This window comes from Sabethes cyaneus, chromosome 2 (assembly GCF_943734655.1).
Source record: "Sabethes cyaneus chromosome 2, idSabCyanKW18_F2, whole genome shotgun sequence".
In the NCBI taxonomy this organism is placed as follows: Eukaryota; Metazoa; Arthropoda; class Insecta; order Diptera; family Culicidae; genus Sabethes; species Sabethes cyaneus.
In genome coordinates, this window is record NC_071354.1 from 175,395,108 (window position 1) to 175,410,273 (window position 15,166).

The 15,166-nt window shown below is 45.1% G+C and overlaps 1 protein-coding gene across 4 annotated transcripts; it reads left to right on the plus strand.

The window, feature by feature from the left end:
- On the plus strand, positions 1-2,128 carry LOC128737347 (uncharacterized). Of its 4 annotated transcripts, XM_053831969.1 has the most exons (5): positions 1-216; positions 526-578; positions 638-1,067; positions 1,123-1,403; positions 1,473-2,128. In XM_053831969.1, the coding sequence occupies exons 3-5, from the start codon at positions 638-640 to the stop codon at positions 1,833-1,835; spliced, it is 1,074 nt and encodes a 357-aa protein (XP_053687944.1). In that variant the 5' UTR covers positions 1-216; positions 526-578; the 3' UTR covers positions 1,836-2,128. The 4 variants fall into 4 exon arrangements, with proteins under 4 accessions (XP_053687944.1, XP_053687943.1, XP_053687942.1 ...); XM_053831968.1 differs by having other exon boundaries at positions 1-578; XM_053831967.1 differs by lacking the exon at positions 526-578 and having other exon boundaries at positions 668-1,067.
- The last annotated feature ends 13,038 nt before the right edge of the window (positions 2,129-15,166 follow it).

Genomic DNA, 15,166 nt, shown 5'->3' on the forward strand with positions numbered 1-15,166 from the left:
ACCTAACAATTTGATTGTTAATAAATTATCAAAACCAGAATAAAATACAGCATTTTAGCAAGTATATCGTTAAGTCTCGCTGTTCGATCGGAGTTGTGGTGGCTTTAGGAATAGTGATCAAAACAATTTGTTGAGAAGAAAGCATACTAATTTCTCTATGCGAAGTGCTCTACTTACATGTCTGTGAATATACGATTTATGATTGCTATAACCCAGGTAACCAATAAGCATTAATATAAGCAGTTAATCAATCGCTTATTAGCATCCTTGGCGTTTTATACTGCAGGTTGCTGTTTATCAGCCTTTTGACTGCGTAACTGTTGTAAATTGGCATCCACAATTCTATTTAAATTCTTCTTGTCGGTAACTAGCTGCAAATAAGCATTGTTAGCACTATAAGAGGGTTAGCGGTAAAGTAGCCGCATATTTTGCCAAAATAGCATTTAAGTAGCATTTAAGGCAACTTAAACGCTTATTGGCTTGCTTTTAAATTGCATTGGAAATGCTTATTGGTTACCTGGGAAGTTTGATAACTAAAACTGCTATTTATCGGGTGCAAAATTGTTTATACAAAAGTGGTAAGAACCAAAATTATAGTTTATTTTGTATAAAATACTCTGTTAAACTTATTTTTTAGATGTTTACGGTTGTTCAATTCATTTATAAGCAAGAATTACACGTTCTGACTGTGCCATTGAGCTGGATTAGTGGCGACTCGCTGATGCTGCCGGAATCGTTAGACGATTTTGTAGAAAGGTTGCGTGTCCAAGGAAATCCTTACAATGGCCCTACAAAAATGGTTCCAGCAATTGTCGGTGAACAATATGAAACCTTCGGCGAAGCGGTAAATGCAGCATCGTCGTTAGACCCAATCGTCAGAAACATTACTAATAGTATTTTAATGGATCAAAACCATGATCAAGAGAGTCACATTGATATGTTGATTGACATGCCATCAGATCCTCAGGCAGTCCAACATGCTTCTCTAAAGCTTGAAGCGGATGAATCTATATTCTCCTACGATAGTGAATCCACCCCAGAGGTCGATACTAATAACAGATCTATAGGTAATTAATTATAAGTAATTGAATATTTAAATTTTCTCAAGCAAATTCTTCACAGAACAATCGGATGGACTTACTCGTGCAGAGCTAAGAAAAGAACTAAGCTATTTGAAGGAAGACCTAAGAATCATGATTCAGACAGCAGTCCGGACAGCAGTCGAGGAATGCTTCCAGGCTGATAGGGACCGTTTTGCGGCACCCATGTGGAGGCCGGTAAAGGCTTACAAGCGCCCTCTCCAGCTAGACATGCCGGTAGAAACACGAAAACCCATAGAAACCGAAGAGCAGCTTGCACAGTGGAACGTGGAATTGGCAGACGAATTCCTTTGTGAAAAATACGTAAGTTTTTCTGAGTTATACGATGTTGATTTTAAGATGTTATCTATGAATTATTTTGCTATGTTACAGTATAAGTATTTTTCCAAAATTGTCACCCCGAACTCGTGCGTCGGAGACGGTGATAACGCTTGCTATACAATCGTCGATTGCCTATTTACACGATCTTTTTGGAATCTTTTCACATGGACCGGCATTAATCGAGGACAGAAGTCACAACGTGGTTTTCGAGAGTTCGGAAACGTAACTCAACTGTTGGTTAACATTGTCTGTATTGGTGATCCGACGTACACGTCTCATAAGTTGGAAAATTTTTGCAAAACGCGACTCTTTCGACACTCGAAATCACGAGCTTTAGCGAAAAAAATGCGCCGTTCTGCTTGTCGTCCGGGTCGTATGCGGGCGGTTGAACAAGGAAAGGCTGATTCCGAGTGAACGCTTCATTCAGCCGCTATCCAATTTGATGGGAAAACGACTGAATAGAGAAATCCTGTACATACAGTCCTACTAGCTACTAGCTAGGCATATCCTGCATTCCGATCTGAAATGACTCTGAACAATGATTTTGCGCATTCGTCATCTGTGTAGTACATGTTGTCAACGAAGATCATTGACAATGGCAGCCAAAAATGGCTTGTATATTGCAATAAAGTATGATTTTGGAAAACGAAATTTTAAGACAATCATACTAATAATAAACGTAGTTGGAGCTAATAAAATTCACGAATCTGGTGATTTGCTGTTTTTCATGACGAGAAGTGAAGTCATCTTTTATATCCAGTCAGTTCAAACTGATCTCCCTGGCGCTGCTTTCTCGTATATATTTTGTCTTCATCGCATTGATGACAAGTTCAGCTCTACTGGTCTCAGTCTTCAGTCTTACATAAGTTTCCGCCACATTCTCAAAATTTCGTGTCACAATTGTTTGATGCTTCAGTCTATCATTGTCAGCCTCTTACGAAAAGGAAAGAATTAGTTACTATATTCCCTCAAGAAAAAAAAGCTATCGTAAATCGTAAAAGCTATCGATTTTGATCGGAAGAATGTAAAATCAATGCGATTACGTCATCGTTATGTTCCTCCTCTAAAGCAGCCACGTAGCCAGAAGGGGGGGCCCGGGGGCCCAATTTTGATTTTAACTATTTTATGTGCATATTTTTTCGTTTAGAACCACAATACATTAAATGTATTATAATATATTATAGTTATAACCAATAAGATATGCATATAATGTATCAGGAGCCAAGATAGGACTCCTGGCGCCCACCTCTGGCTACGTGGCTGCTCTAAAGTAATGGAAACAATCCCGAACGATGCTATGTTCGCTATAGGTGTCGACATTACAGCATGGGTTTTTTTTCCTAAACGTTTAGTCGCTAGTCGCTACGAATTTCGAAGGAGATTTATGTAGTGTATAGGAATCACGTTGAATGCTCCGTTTGATCGGGTTGACTACAGTATTCTCCTTGCAAGGCTTGACAAACCCTCACCATTCTGTAAATAGATACACTTGTATATTTCACACCGTATGCGAAGTGTAAAGCAACCTTGGACATCTACTTTTAACTATCTTTTCTGTCCATTCTTATGCCATCCGGCTATAGGTCTTTTCGTGACGACTATGTAAGAATCATTAATATAATTTAAATGAACTTCTACTGTACGGAACTTCAACGCCTAGCAAATATACAGATTTGAAAAGAGTGGTGTCTGAGTTTGAGTAACGAAGTTAGGACACAGCACGGTAAAAGAACTTCCCCAATTAACTCGGTGGGTTGCCGCTCTTCGATTCAATGGAATGGGTCTAACGAGCGTCTTAATCAGGTACACCTTGTACGGGAACTTAGTCAGCTCGACCCAACCAATTACATATGAAGCCCATAGTGAATCGCCATTATCGGAGTCGTCTTTTTCCTCAACAGGCTCAGCGCCAGAATTGATCAGCTTGCTTGCAATGTCCAGTTTGATTATCTCTTCGGATGGCACATTATCTGTCACATTGGATGCCTCTAGCATAGTCAGTTTTTCCTCAACGAAATTGGAATCGCGACTGATGCTCACCCGTCTTGTCGATCGATCTTTGAAACGATACGGCTTTTTGTCCTAAGAGAAGCCAACAAACATCAGTCCAGGTTGGGTTCAGCTTCTCGCGTTTCTGCTTGGAATCATGGACGTACGTCGTACTGTTGAACGCGTGCAAATGTACCACGTTCAACTTCGTGTCACACTTACTTACTCACTTAATTGGCCTAACGTCTGATGACAAGGCATGCGCAGTATAATTTCTCCATCTGTTTCGGTCCATGGCAACTGATCTCCAGTTCCGCGGGCACCCAGTGCTCGCCAGATCTCGCTGCACCTGGTTTTGCCACCTCGCTCGCTGTGCCCCTCTTCGTCTTGTTCCTTCCGGATTCGATGCGAAAACCATTTTTGCAGGATTGTTGTCCGGCATTCTAGCAAAATATCCTGCCAAACGTATCCGTCCAGCTTTAACCATTTTCTGAATACTTGGTTCGCCGTAGAGACGCGCGAACTTGTGGTTCATTCTTCGCCTCCATACATCGTTCTCTTGCACTCCCCCAAAGATGGTTGTTAGCCCCTGCCGTTCGAAAACTCCGAGTGCTCGTAGGTCCTCTTCTAGCAGTGTCCACGTTTCGTGCCCGTAGAGGACAACCGGTCTAATTAGCGTTTTGTACAGCGTGCACTTTGTACGGGGGCTCAAATTGTTCGACCGTAAGTGTTTGTGGAGTCCGTAGTAGGCCCGACTTCCGCTGATAATACGTCTTTTAATCTCACGGCTGGTATTGTTGTCCTCTGTTGCCAGCGAGCCAAGGTATACGAACTCGTCGACTACCTCGAACTCATCCCCGTCGATTACCACGGTACTGCCCAAGCGAGCCATGTCGCGCTCGATCCCGCCCGCCAGCATATACTTCGTTTTAGACGTATTTATCTTCAATCCAATCTTCTCTGCTTCGCGTTTCAGACTGGTGTACTGATCTTCCAGCGCCTCAAATATTCTGCCGACAGCATCCACGTCGTCAGCAAAGATAAATTGACTGGATTTATTGAAAATCGTGCCCCGCATTTCGATCGCCGCTCGCCTTATAACACCTTCAAGCGCAATGTTGAATAGCAGGCAGGAAAGATCATCTCCTTGTCGAAGTCTCCTGCGAGATTCGAATGGGTCCGACAATCCACCCGAGATTCTCACACAGCACTGGATCCCATCCATCGTAGCCATGATAAGTCTAGTAAGCTTACTCGGGAAGCCGTTTTCGTCCAAAATTTTCCATAGCTCTTGTCGGTTTACGCAATCATATGCGGCTTTGAAATCGATGAACAGGTGGTGCGTGGGGACTCGGAATTCGCGGCACTTCTGGAGGATTTGCCGCAGGGTGAAGATTTGGTCCGTTGTAGACCGACCCTCCACGAAGCCGGCCTGGTAACTTCCCACAAATCTATTGGCTGTTGGCGATAGTCGATGGAAGAGGACTTGGGACAGCACTTTGTAGGCGGTATTCAGGATAGTGATGGCTCGGTATTTCTCACAATCCAGTTTATCACCTTTCTTGTAGATAGGGCAGATAACCCCGTCTTTCCACTCCTTCGGTAGTCGTTCCGTATCCCAAATCTTGACAATCAGTTGATGCAGACAGCCGGCCAACTTGTCCGGGCCCATTTTAATAAGTTCCGCTCCAATGCCATCTTTTCTCGCTGCTTTGTTGTTCTTCAGCCGCTGGATGGCTTCTTTAACTTATCGATGAGGGTGGCACATATTCGTCGCTTGCTACACCAATTTGGTCACTTCCTCCGCTATCATGGTCTTTCGCCTGCACGCCATTCAGGTGTTCATCGTAATGCTGCTTCCACCTTTCGATCACCGCACGGTCGTCAGTCAAGATACCTCCATCTTTATCTCTGCACATTTCGGCCCGCGGCACGAAGCCTTTGCGAGATCTGTTGAGTCTCTGATAGAACTTCCGTGGGTCGTGAAAGCGGTACAGCTGTTTGAGTTCTTCGCACTCCTTCTCCTCTTCGTGGCGCTTCTTCTCCTTGAAGAGTCGGGTTTGCTGCCTCCGCTTCTGTTTGTATCGCTCCACATTCTGACGGATGGCTCTAGGACGTTCTCCGCTACGCTGTTAATGGCTGTTTTCACGGCATTCCAACAGTCCTCAAGAGGTCCTCTTCCGGCAGCGCGGTTTCGAGAGATAACGCGTAGTTTTCGGCGACCTCCGGTTGCTTCAGTCGCGCTAGATTATACCGTGGCGGGCGGCGGTATCGTATGTTGTTCACAACAGATAGTTTTTGACGTATCCTTACCATCACTAGGTAGTGATCCGAATCAATGTTAGCGCCCGGATAGGTTCTGACGTCGATAATGCCTGAAAAGTGCCGACCATCTATCAGAACGTGGTCGATTTGTGATTCTGTCTGGTTGGGTGATCTCCAGGTGTACCGATGGTAGAGGTTATCGTGGTATCGACTTCGTGCCACAACCGGCTCTGTAAATAGACAACAGTACTTACGACTTCAGTCCATTTGAACTCCGGAACCTTCGCGACGAATAACATGCAGCGATTTATCCCGACCAGGAATCGATTTTTCCTCTCGGTGGTCGCCGAGGGGCGGAGAGCGTAAGTTGCAGTAAACTGCGCTTTGATGATTTCTTCCTGTAAAACTGCTTTATCTCGTTTCCGATTCATAAGCTGCTATAACGCTGTAGTGCAGAACCTGCTACAGCCATCAAAGACGGTCATGAAATAACGATAATCAGACACTGATGCATTTTCCACCGGTCCACATACGTCGGTGTGAACAATATCCAGGATGTCACGTGATTCTCGTTCAAACGATTATGGAAACGGCTTTCTACTGAGCTTCGCCATCTGAGCTTTCACAGTCTTACTTAATGCCGCAGTCTTACTTACTTACTTAATCAGCTCCAGGCCGTGGTTTCCTCTGCTGTACGAAGAAGTCGTCTCCATTCTACTCGGTCCATGGCCGCAATTCGCCAGCCACGTAGTCTACGTAGGGTCCGCAGGTCGCCTTCCACTTAATCGATCCATCTTGCTCGCTGCGCGCCCCGCCGTCTCGTTCCAGTCGGATCGTTATTGAGAACTTTTTTAACCGGGCAGTCGTCCGACATCCTCACGACATGTCCAGCCCATCGCAGGCGACCGATTTTTGCGGTGGCAGCGATGGGTGGTTCCCTAAGCAGCTGATGCAATTCATGGTTCATTCGCCTCCTCCACGTTCCGTCTTCCATCTGCACTCCGCCGTAGATGGTGCGCAACACCTTCCGTTCGAAAACACTAAAGGCGCGTTGGTCCTCCACGAGCATAGTCTATGTCTCATGGCCGTAAAGGACTACCGGTCTAATCAGCGTCTTGTAGATTGTTAACTTCGTGCGGTGGCGAATTTTGTTCGATCGCAGCGCCCTACGGAGTCCAAAGTAGGCACGATTTCCTGCCATAATGCGTCTTTGTATTTCTCTGCTGGTGTCGTTGTCTGCGGTAACCAGTGAGCCCAGATACACGACCGTCATCACCGTCTAAATGAATCCGGGGAGGGAGGTCAGCATTCACTTCTTTAGAACCTCTTCCTTTCATGTATTTTGTTTTCGATACATTAATGACAAGTCCTATCCGTTTGGCTTCAGCTTTCAGTCCGATGTACGTTTCCGCCATCCTCTCAAAGGTACGTGTAATGATGTCAACGTCGTCAGCGAAACCAAGAAGCTGGACGGACTTCGTGAATATCGTGCCACTCGTGTCTATACTCGCTCTTCTTATCACACCCTCCAAAGCGATGTTAAACAGCAAACATGAAAGCCCATCACCTTGCCGTAACCCTCTTCGAGATCCAAAGGGACTCGAGACTGCCCCTGATACTCGAACAACACACATTACTCGATCCATCGTCGCCTTGACCAATCGCGTTAGTTTATCCGGAAATCCGTAGTAGTGCATAATCTGCCATAGCTGATCTCGATCGATCGTGTCGTACGCCGATTTGAAGTCGATGAATAAATGATGCGTGGGCACGTTGTATTCGCGACATTTCTGCAACACTTGCCGAAGCGCGAAAATCTGGTCCGTGGTGGCACGGGCACCCATGAATCCCGCTTGATATTGCCCCACGAACTCCTTTGCAAATGGTGATAGTCGACGACATAAAAGTTGGGAGAGTACCTTGTAGGCGGCGTTCAACAGTGTGATTGCGCGGTAGTTGCAACAATCCAACTTGTCGCCCTTTTTGTAGATCGGACACACGATGCCTTCCGTCCACTCCTCCGGTAGTAGCTCATCCTCCCAAATCTTGACAATGACCCAGTGCAGCGCTCTAGCCAGTGCGTCACCACCGTATTTCAGCAGCTCGCCGGGTAGCTGATCAGCCCCAGCCGCTTTATTGTTCTTCAGCCGACCGATCTCTTCTGCTACCTCCTGGAGGTCAGGGGCTGGTATTCTGTCGTCTTCTGCACGTGCTCCAAGATCTATTGCCATATCGTCACCTCCATGTTCAGCTACATCGCTGTTAAGGTGCTCGTCATAATACTGCTTCCACCTCTCGATCACCTCACGTTCGTTCGTGAGAAGATTACCGTCTGAGTCTCGACACATATCGGCCTGCGGCACATGGCCTTTGCGCGAGCGGTTTAACTTCTCGTAGAACCTCCGTTTATCGTTAGCACGGTACAGTTCTTCCATCGCCTCGCGATCCCGATCTTCCTGTTGGCGCTTTTTCCTCCGGAAGACCGAGTTTTGCCTGTTCCGTGCTTGTTTATATCGATCCACATTCGCCCTCGTACGGTGTTGCAGCATCCTCGCACGTGCTGCATTCTTCTCCTGCACTAATTGCTCGCATTCGCCGTCGAACCAATCGTTTCTTCGGTTCGGATTCATTGTACCTAGTGCGGCTAGTGCCTTTCCAACCATCTTCAAGAGTTGCTGCGCCAAGTTGCTCTTCCGTTGGTAGCGCTGCTTCCAGCTGCCGCGCGTATTCCTGGGCAACTCCGGTGACTCGTAGCTGCTCGATGTTGGGTCGCGGCGTACGACTTCGACGCGTGTTATGCACCGTCGAGAGTTTTGAGCGCATGCAAACTGCAACTAGGAAATGATCCGAATCTATATTCGCACTGCGGTAAGTGTGAACGTTTATAACATCAGAGAAGAATTTACCGTCGATTAGAATATGGTCAATTTGGTTTTCTATTCGTTGGTCTGGTGATCTCCAGGTGGCCTTGTGGATATCTTTGCGGGGGAAGAAGGTACTTCGGACTACCATTCCGCGGGAGGCTGCAAAATTTACGCATCGTTGGCCGTTGTCGTTCGTTGCGGCATGCAGGCTGTTTGGCCCGATTACCGGTCTATATATAGCTTCCCGTCCTACCTGCGCGTTCATGTCACCGATGACGATTTTCACGTCCCGTCGCGGACAGCCATCATACACCTGCTCCAGCTGCGCATAGAACGCCTCCTTCTCATCATCGGGTCTCCCTTCGTGTGGGCAATGCACATTGATGATACTGTAATTGAAGAAACGGCCCTTAATCCTCAACTTGCACATCCTTGCGTTGATCGGTTGCCAACCAATCACACGCTGGCGCATCTTTCCCAGTACTATAAAGCCGGTTCCCAGCTCGTTGGTGGTGCCACAGCTCTGGTAGAAAGTAACCGCTCGATGCCCGCTTTTCCATACCTTCTGTCCTGTCCAGCAAAGTTCCTGCAGTGCTACGACTTCGAAGTTTCGGGGATGTAATTCATCATATATTATCCTATCGCAACCCGGGAAGCCGAGCGATTTGCAATTCCATGTCCCGAGTTTCCAATCGTAGTCCTTATTTCGTCGCGTGGGTCGACGCCGATTGTTCCGATCCCTATTTTCTTCTTCGTTGTTGGTAACTTTTAGTTTTCCAGGGCGGCTTGTTGGGCCTGCCCCTAACCCCCTGTCTCGCCGGAGGACCATCGTGCACAGCACTGTTTAGAGTCCCTGCTGGCATAAGGACGAATATAATAATCAGCCGCCCCTAACATGGAGAACAGACGCTGTTTGAGCCGCACCTCCTTGGTGGACAGACGCTCGTGTTTGACGAAGCATTTCCTCTACCGCCATGCTATGGTTACCGCGCCAGTATTCGCGTCGCACCTCCTCACTTCGCTATTGTCAAATTGACAACATTGCCCAGGCTACGCCGCATTTGGTATCATATGACTCGTGGAGGCGTGAGGCGGGAGCTTGTCGCAGTCCTAAGCCTTCAATTTGGTCACAAGATTTTTAATCAGTATCTCACTTAGAGCTTAGAGCACTTTAAGATCACGATATCCAAATCTTCTATGCCAACGTGATGCCAATCAACGTTTACTGCTTGGGTGCTCGTTTACTACTAACGGGCTAATCGTTTTCATCTTGTAAAGGCTGCTAGTTTTCAATGCAACAGCCGCTACCTGGCCGCCGACGAGAATCCGGCATCCTTCATCATCGAATGCCACAGCTGCTGTCTTTTTCACGATTTCGGAGTTAATAACAGGTTCATCTCCAGGCTAGGAACAAACAACACGTTTTTTAGCGACACCCGACACCTCGGTTGTTTTCCGTCTCCATGGAAGCACGAAATTTTTTCAGCGCCAGCACCTTCCACCTTCACGGGTTTTCCGCCTGTTACAGGGGTTTCTTGGACTTTCTCGAAGAATTCATGATCACGGCATATGTGGGCGAATGCGACCGAATCCACCATCCGATCTACATGACCCCTGGCCTAACAAGCCAGTCGTCGCATGTTCGAATCTCGGCTAGGCGGTGCTGCTAGATATGGTCAGTAGGATTGTTGCACTAGCCCCGTAAATGTCCTGTACCTGTACTCTAATAGTCTGTCGATAAAGAAGGGTCAAGTCTAGAAAAGACATTTAAACCCAAAGCTTTGCGTTCTACATGACTCGAATTTCTACCCGCCATCAGAGCCCGCAGAAATGCTTTCATCACCGCACTTGAGGATCCTGGATTTCGTTCCTTTAACACTTCATCTAACACCTAATAGCGTTTTTGTTTTTTAACCTGGATCCGTTCCAAACGGACCACTGAATAAACAAACATTTTCGAGACAACAAAACAAATGTTTTCGGGTTGTCATATTGCTCATAGCGGGGTTGAAACTGTGAAAATACCCAGAGCGAACCCATCATCTAAAAAGTGTAACGTTTTGACAGCCGTTCGATTGGAACTAGAGCGAATGTAGGTTGGACGACCTAAGCAAAAACAAAAACTCTTTACCAGCTGCAGCTTCAGGTCAACATCGGACAGCCTCTCCAACGCCATCGTCAACGATCAACGTATGAAGCTCATAAATAGTAACGAGGGCAACCATCAACTTTTTTCCCAAGTCCAGACCAGCGCACGATAGCTTTGCAATCGCTCTTACAGCTCGAAAGATGATTCTGCATATCGTCAACAACTTTGACGCAACCTTGGAGAAAAGATATGTTTTTTTCATAGTGCTTCTTGAGGGTGTTCAAGGATTCGATGGCGTTCTTCGTGTCTTGAATCAACATATGCTGCTGGTCTTCTACAGCAGAGCAATAGTCACTAGTTCCTATCGGACTCCGGTTTTCCAAGCTGCCGTCATCGGCTCTGGAGCCTCGTCCTTCACGGGTCATCCCTGGTCAGCAACATCTTCGTCTTGAACTTCCAAACCGTATAAGTGGAGTTGTTCAGCTTCACAATGGACACCTTACTGCCGTCCATGGTTCCTTCCAGAATCTTTACGACTTGATCAAAGATCTTGATACGTTGCTATACTACGAAGCACGAAGGAATGATCTTCAGTAAAAGTAGCCAACTCCCAGCCTTCGCAGATGACCTCGATATCATTACTAGAAACCTTGAGACGGCGGAGGCAATCTACGTCCGACAATAATACAAGTAAGCAGATTAAGCGACGCATTAAAGTTGGAAGTTGAGCCTACTTTTCGCTCCGCAGAAGACAGCATATGCCGCCGCACAAAGTTTACGATGTACAAAACGGACTTAAGACAATAACTTTGCTTGCGGAGGACTTACATGAAGTTGCCGCATTTGAACGAAAGATGTTGTTGACTATTTTTGGAGGAGTACAGACAGAAAGCAGAGAGTGGCGCAGGCGTATGAACCAAGAGTTGCAGACACTGCTTGGAGAGATTCCTATCGTACACCTGACGAAAGTTAAGAGACCGCGGTGGGCCGGCCTTGTCGCAACGATGCCGGGCGGCTGTGCACTGAAATTCGTTCTCTTCCAAAACCCCACCGGCACCAGAAATAGACGGGCCCAACGTGCTATATGGCTCGACCCGGTTTGAAGCCGAATTGGCAACGAGTAACACGGAATGAGTACAGCGGAGAGGAATTCTTGATTCGGCAAGAGCCACCTCGGCTCTATGCTGTTAGAAGTGAGAAGTATGTTACGATCCTTCTGGGTCCACAACCTATTTTTTTTTGAATGAACCGGTTGGCGGTTGGCTAAAAACTAGGGGCCCTATTTTGTAAGTCACGTAGAGCAACTCGTCTCGACTCAGTCCCTGTCACGTCGAGGAAAATTGTGTATTATGGAAGTTGACTGCTCTCGTTACAACCATCAAATAATTTACAGGTTGCTTCGATTCGGAATACTAAAAGAAATGCCATTTGGACCGGGATTAAAGGAGAACTTCAGTTGCGTAGTGGCGGTGGAGATCATCTCATGATCTCGGAACGTTTCTCTCATTTAACTTTCATTGCAGAACACGCTAGAAGACTTTGCCGCGAATATGCTGCATATGTTCGTAGGGTTTCTTACTTAATTGGCCTAACGTTTTACGACAAGGCCTGCGCAGTATAATTTCTCCATCTATTTCGGTCCATGGCAGCTGGTCTCTAGTTCCGCGGGCACCCACTGCTCGCCAGATCTCGTTCCACCTGGTCTTGGCACCTCGCTCGCTGTGCCCCTCTTTTCGTCTTGTATCTACTGGATTTGATGCGAAAACCATTTTTGCAGGATAGTTGTCCGGCATTCTAGCAACATGTCCTGCCCAACGTATCCGTCCAGCTTTAACCACTTTCTGAATACTTGGTTCGCCGTAGAGACGCGAGAGCTCGTGGTTCATTCTTCACCTCCATAGACCGTTCTCTTGCACTCCGCCAAAGATCGTTCTTAGCACTCGCCGTTCGAAAACTCCGAGTGCTCGTAGGTCCTCTTCTAGCAGTGTCCAGGTTTCGTGCCCGTAGAGGACAACCGGTCTAATTAGCGTTTTGAACAGTGTTCACTTTGTACGGGGGCTTAAATTGTTCGACCGCAAGTGTATGTGGAGTCCGTAGTAGGTCCGACTTTCGATGATAATACGTCTTTTAATCTCACGGCTGGTATTGTTGTCATCTGTTGCCAGTGAGCCAAGGTATACGAACTCGTCGACTACCTCGAACTCATTCCCGTCGATTACCACAATACTGCCCAAAGTGTGTAGGGTTAGAGACAACTTCCAGAAAGCTTTGAGATGCGACATTGACTTTTTAATGATAGTCCTCGCCATCATTCGCTCGTTTGCCAGGGAGCGCGTGATTCGAAACGGTACACTTTTTTCGGAACATGTCTATCCATTTATCGGCGTCGTGATCTTCAAGGATGTTATTCCAATAGGACGGGTGGGATGCTATGATAATCTGCGCATTGACAAGTTTGACAAGGTTCAGGTGCGATATAACTACACTATGCAGAAAAAACAAAATACGATCATGTGGCGCAATTGTAACCCAGATCTACTCCAAACAGTCGTAATCCTTATTGTCTATTGCAGTCGCTCTTAATCTTTGACGTACTGCCATCAGAACGCCCCTTCCAATTGATTTTCAGCTTATCTTTCAGGTTTTCGTTACAGTGGAAAATTTGATGATCGGAGCCAAATAATTGACTGGAGAATGTACTGTGTACCGAGCCAGGTCTCGGTTATGACGATGTCATAATTCAGATCCGAAATGATTAGACGACAGTTCATGCCACCTACATTTTGGTAGTACATCATATGCTGTCTTCGGTCTGGTAGCTCATAGAAGATTACGGTCGTAAGCAAATCGGCGTTTCTGTGTCATCTATGGAGGGCAGGTGCATTGGCATCTAATAGTCTAGAACAGTGATAGCTAAACTGCGGCTCTTAAATATGGTCCATGCGGCCCGTGGACTGGTTTACTGAATGATGGACGGGAACTATAGGTTGAATTTATTAATGTCAGAAGTCATTTCGGACCGCGGATCTGTTGAGATCTGATTTAGCCCGCATTATGCTATTACCGAGGCCACCACTGGTCTAGAAGCTCAGAGCGGGTCAGTGTTTGTGTTAGTTCTCATGAAGACCACTGAGAGTGCAATGATGTTTTTTTAAATTAAATAAATCAATAAATGAATAACGAAGTAATTATAATCGAACAAATGAATCGGAGTTGTTTCGGACAAAACCTCGTGTAAAAACTCCAGTGATATAGTTTTTCAATATATTTACGGCATTCTTCATTTTACACTTGTCTCATTCACAATTTATTTGTATATTTTTCTACTACTTTCACACTTTATTCCATATCATAACAGTATTCTCCATCAGTAATAATATATGTTCGATTTACTTTTACAGTAAACGTTTTATAATATATATAAAACTAAATCGATTATTGTATATATACGGTTTAATTTATTTACTCCTCTAAACATATTATTAATCAACATGTTTTTTTTGTTATCCAAAGTTTGTAAACATAAAATTTTGTGTTTGAATGTTTTTGTTTTTTTTTCTTTTGTATCCTTATCGTCTACTATGTAGTAAACATTTCTGTATGTGTTTATCCACCTTTTTCCATTTGTTTGGTTAAAGTTCCCAATTATATTAATTACTTTATAGGTATTGTACGATATCTCATTACCTTAAGAGAAGATTAATAACTGTAAAAAACACGTACTTTCCTAACACGGCGCTGATCTCAGACCAAGTGGGTGAAATAATGTGTGAAACTAAAATGTAATCTATATACACACTTACGGTATTTTGATTCTGTTCAGTAGAATTGCTTAAATTAGTCCTATTTACATTGTTACGAAAAGTGATTCTCTACTGATATTGGAGTTGTTGGTGCGGCTCCACAATTGAAGCATTCTAAATACGTAGGAGCATAAGATGCAACATTCAAATAGCGGTGTCAATTGGTCTAGGTCACTAACGCTTCCGTATAATTTATGGTACCTATACGATGCAGGTGTGTTGGAATCTAAACCATTGTGTTTGGCATCCGGATGTCGCGCGATTTCTATTTATGGGCTTACAAATAAGGCATGAAAAGACCCCTACGTGCGAATAGTATTTTTGTTATATTCAATATTAAAACGAATATTCTCCTTTTGAAATGTTTATCGTTTTGTTTTGTTTCATCAGACCATTGGTGTCAGTAGACAGTATGCACTTTTGTCGACTTTCCGAAAACTGAATATTTGACGTTATTATTTAAGAGAGAATGGAGCGGTGATTCACCTTAGTTCAAGCACTGCTTTAGAAACAATGCAATGAAACCGTTAATTTTGTTTCATTTTTTTTTGGATTAATCTCATCTAGTAGTATGTTTTGAAGCAAAAAATAAAACCTACTATGCTAAACCTAACGAAACTCAACGTTTAAATTTACAGTGTACACAAATTACAGTTATTCCACGACGGTTGATTCTTGAATCTAGGTTTTGAATATACAAGTATGTGTGAAGAAAAACAGAGCGCAAGACAACAT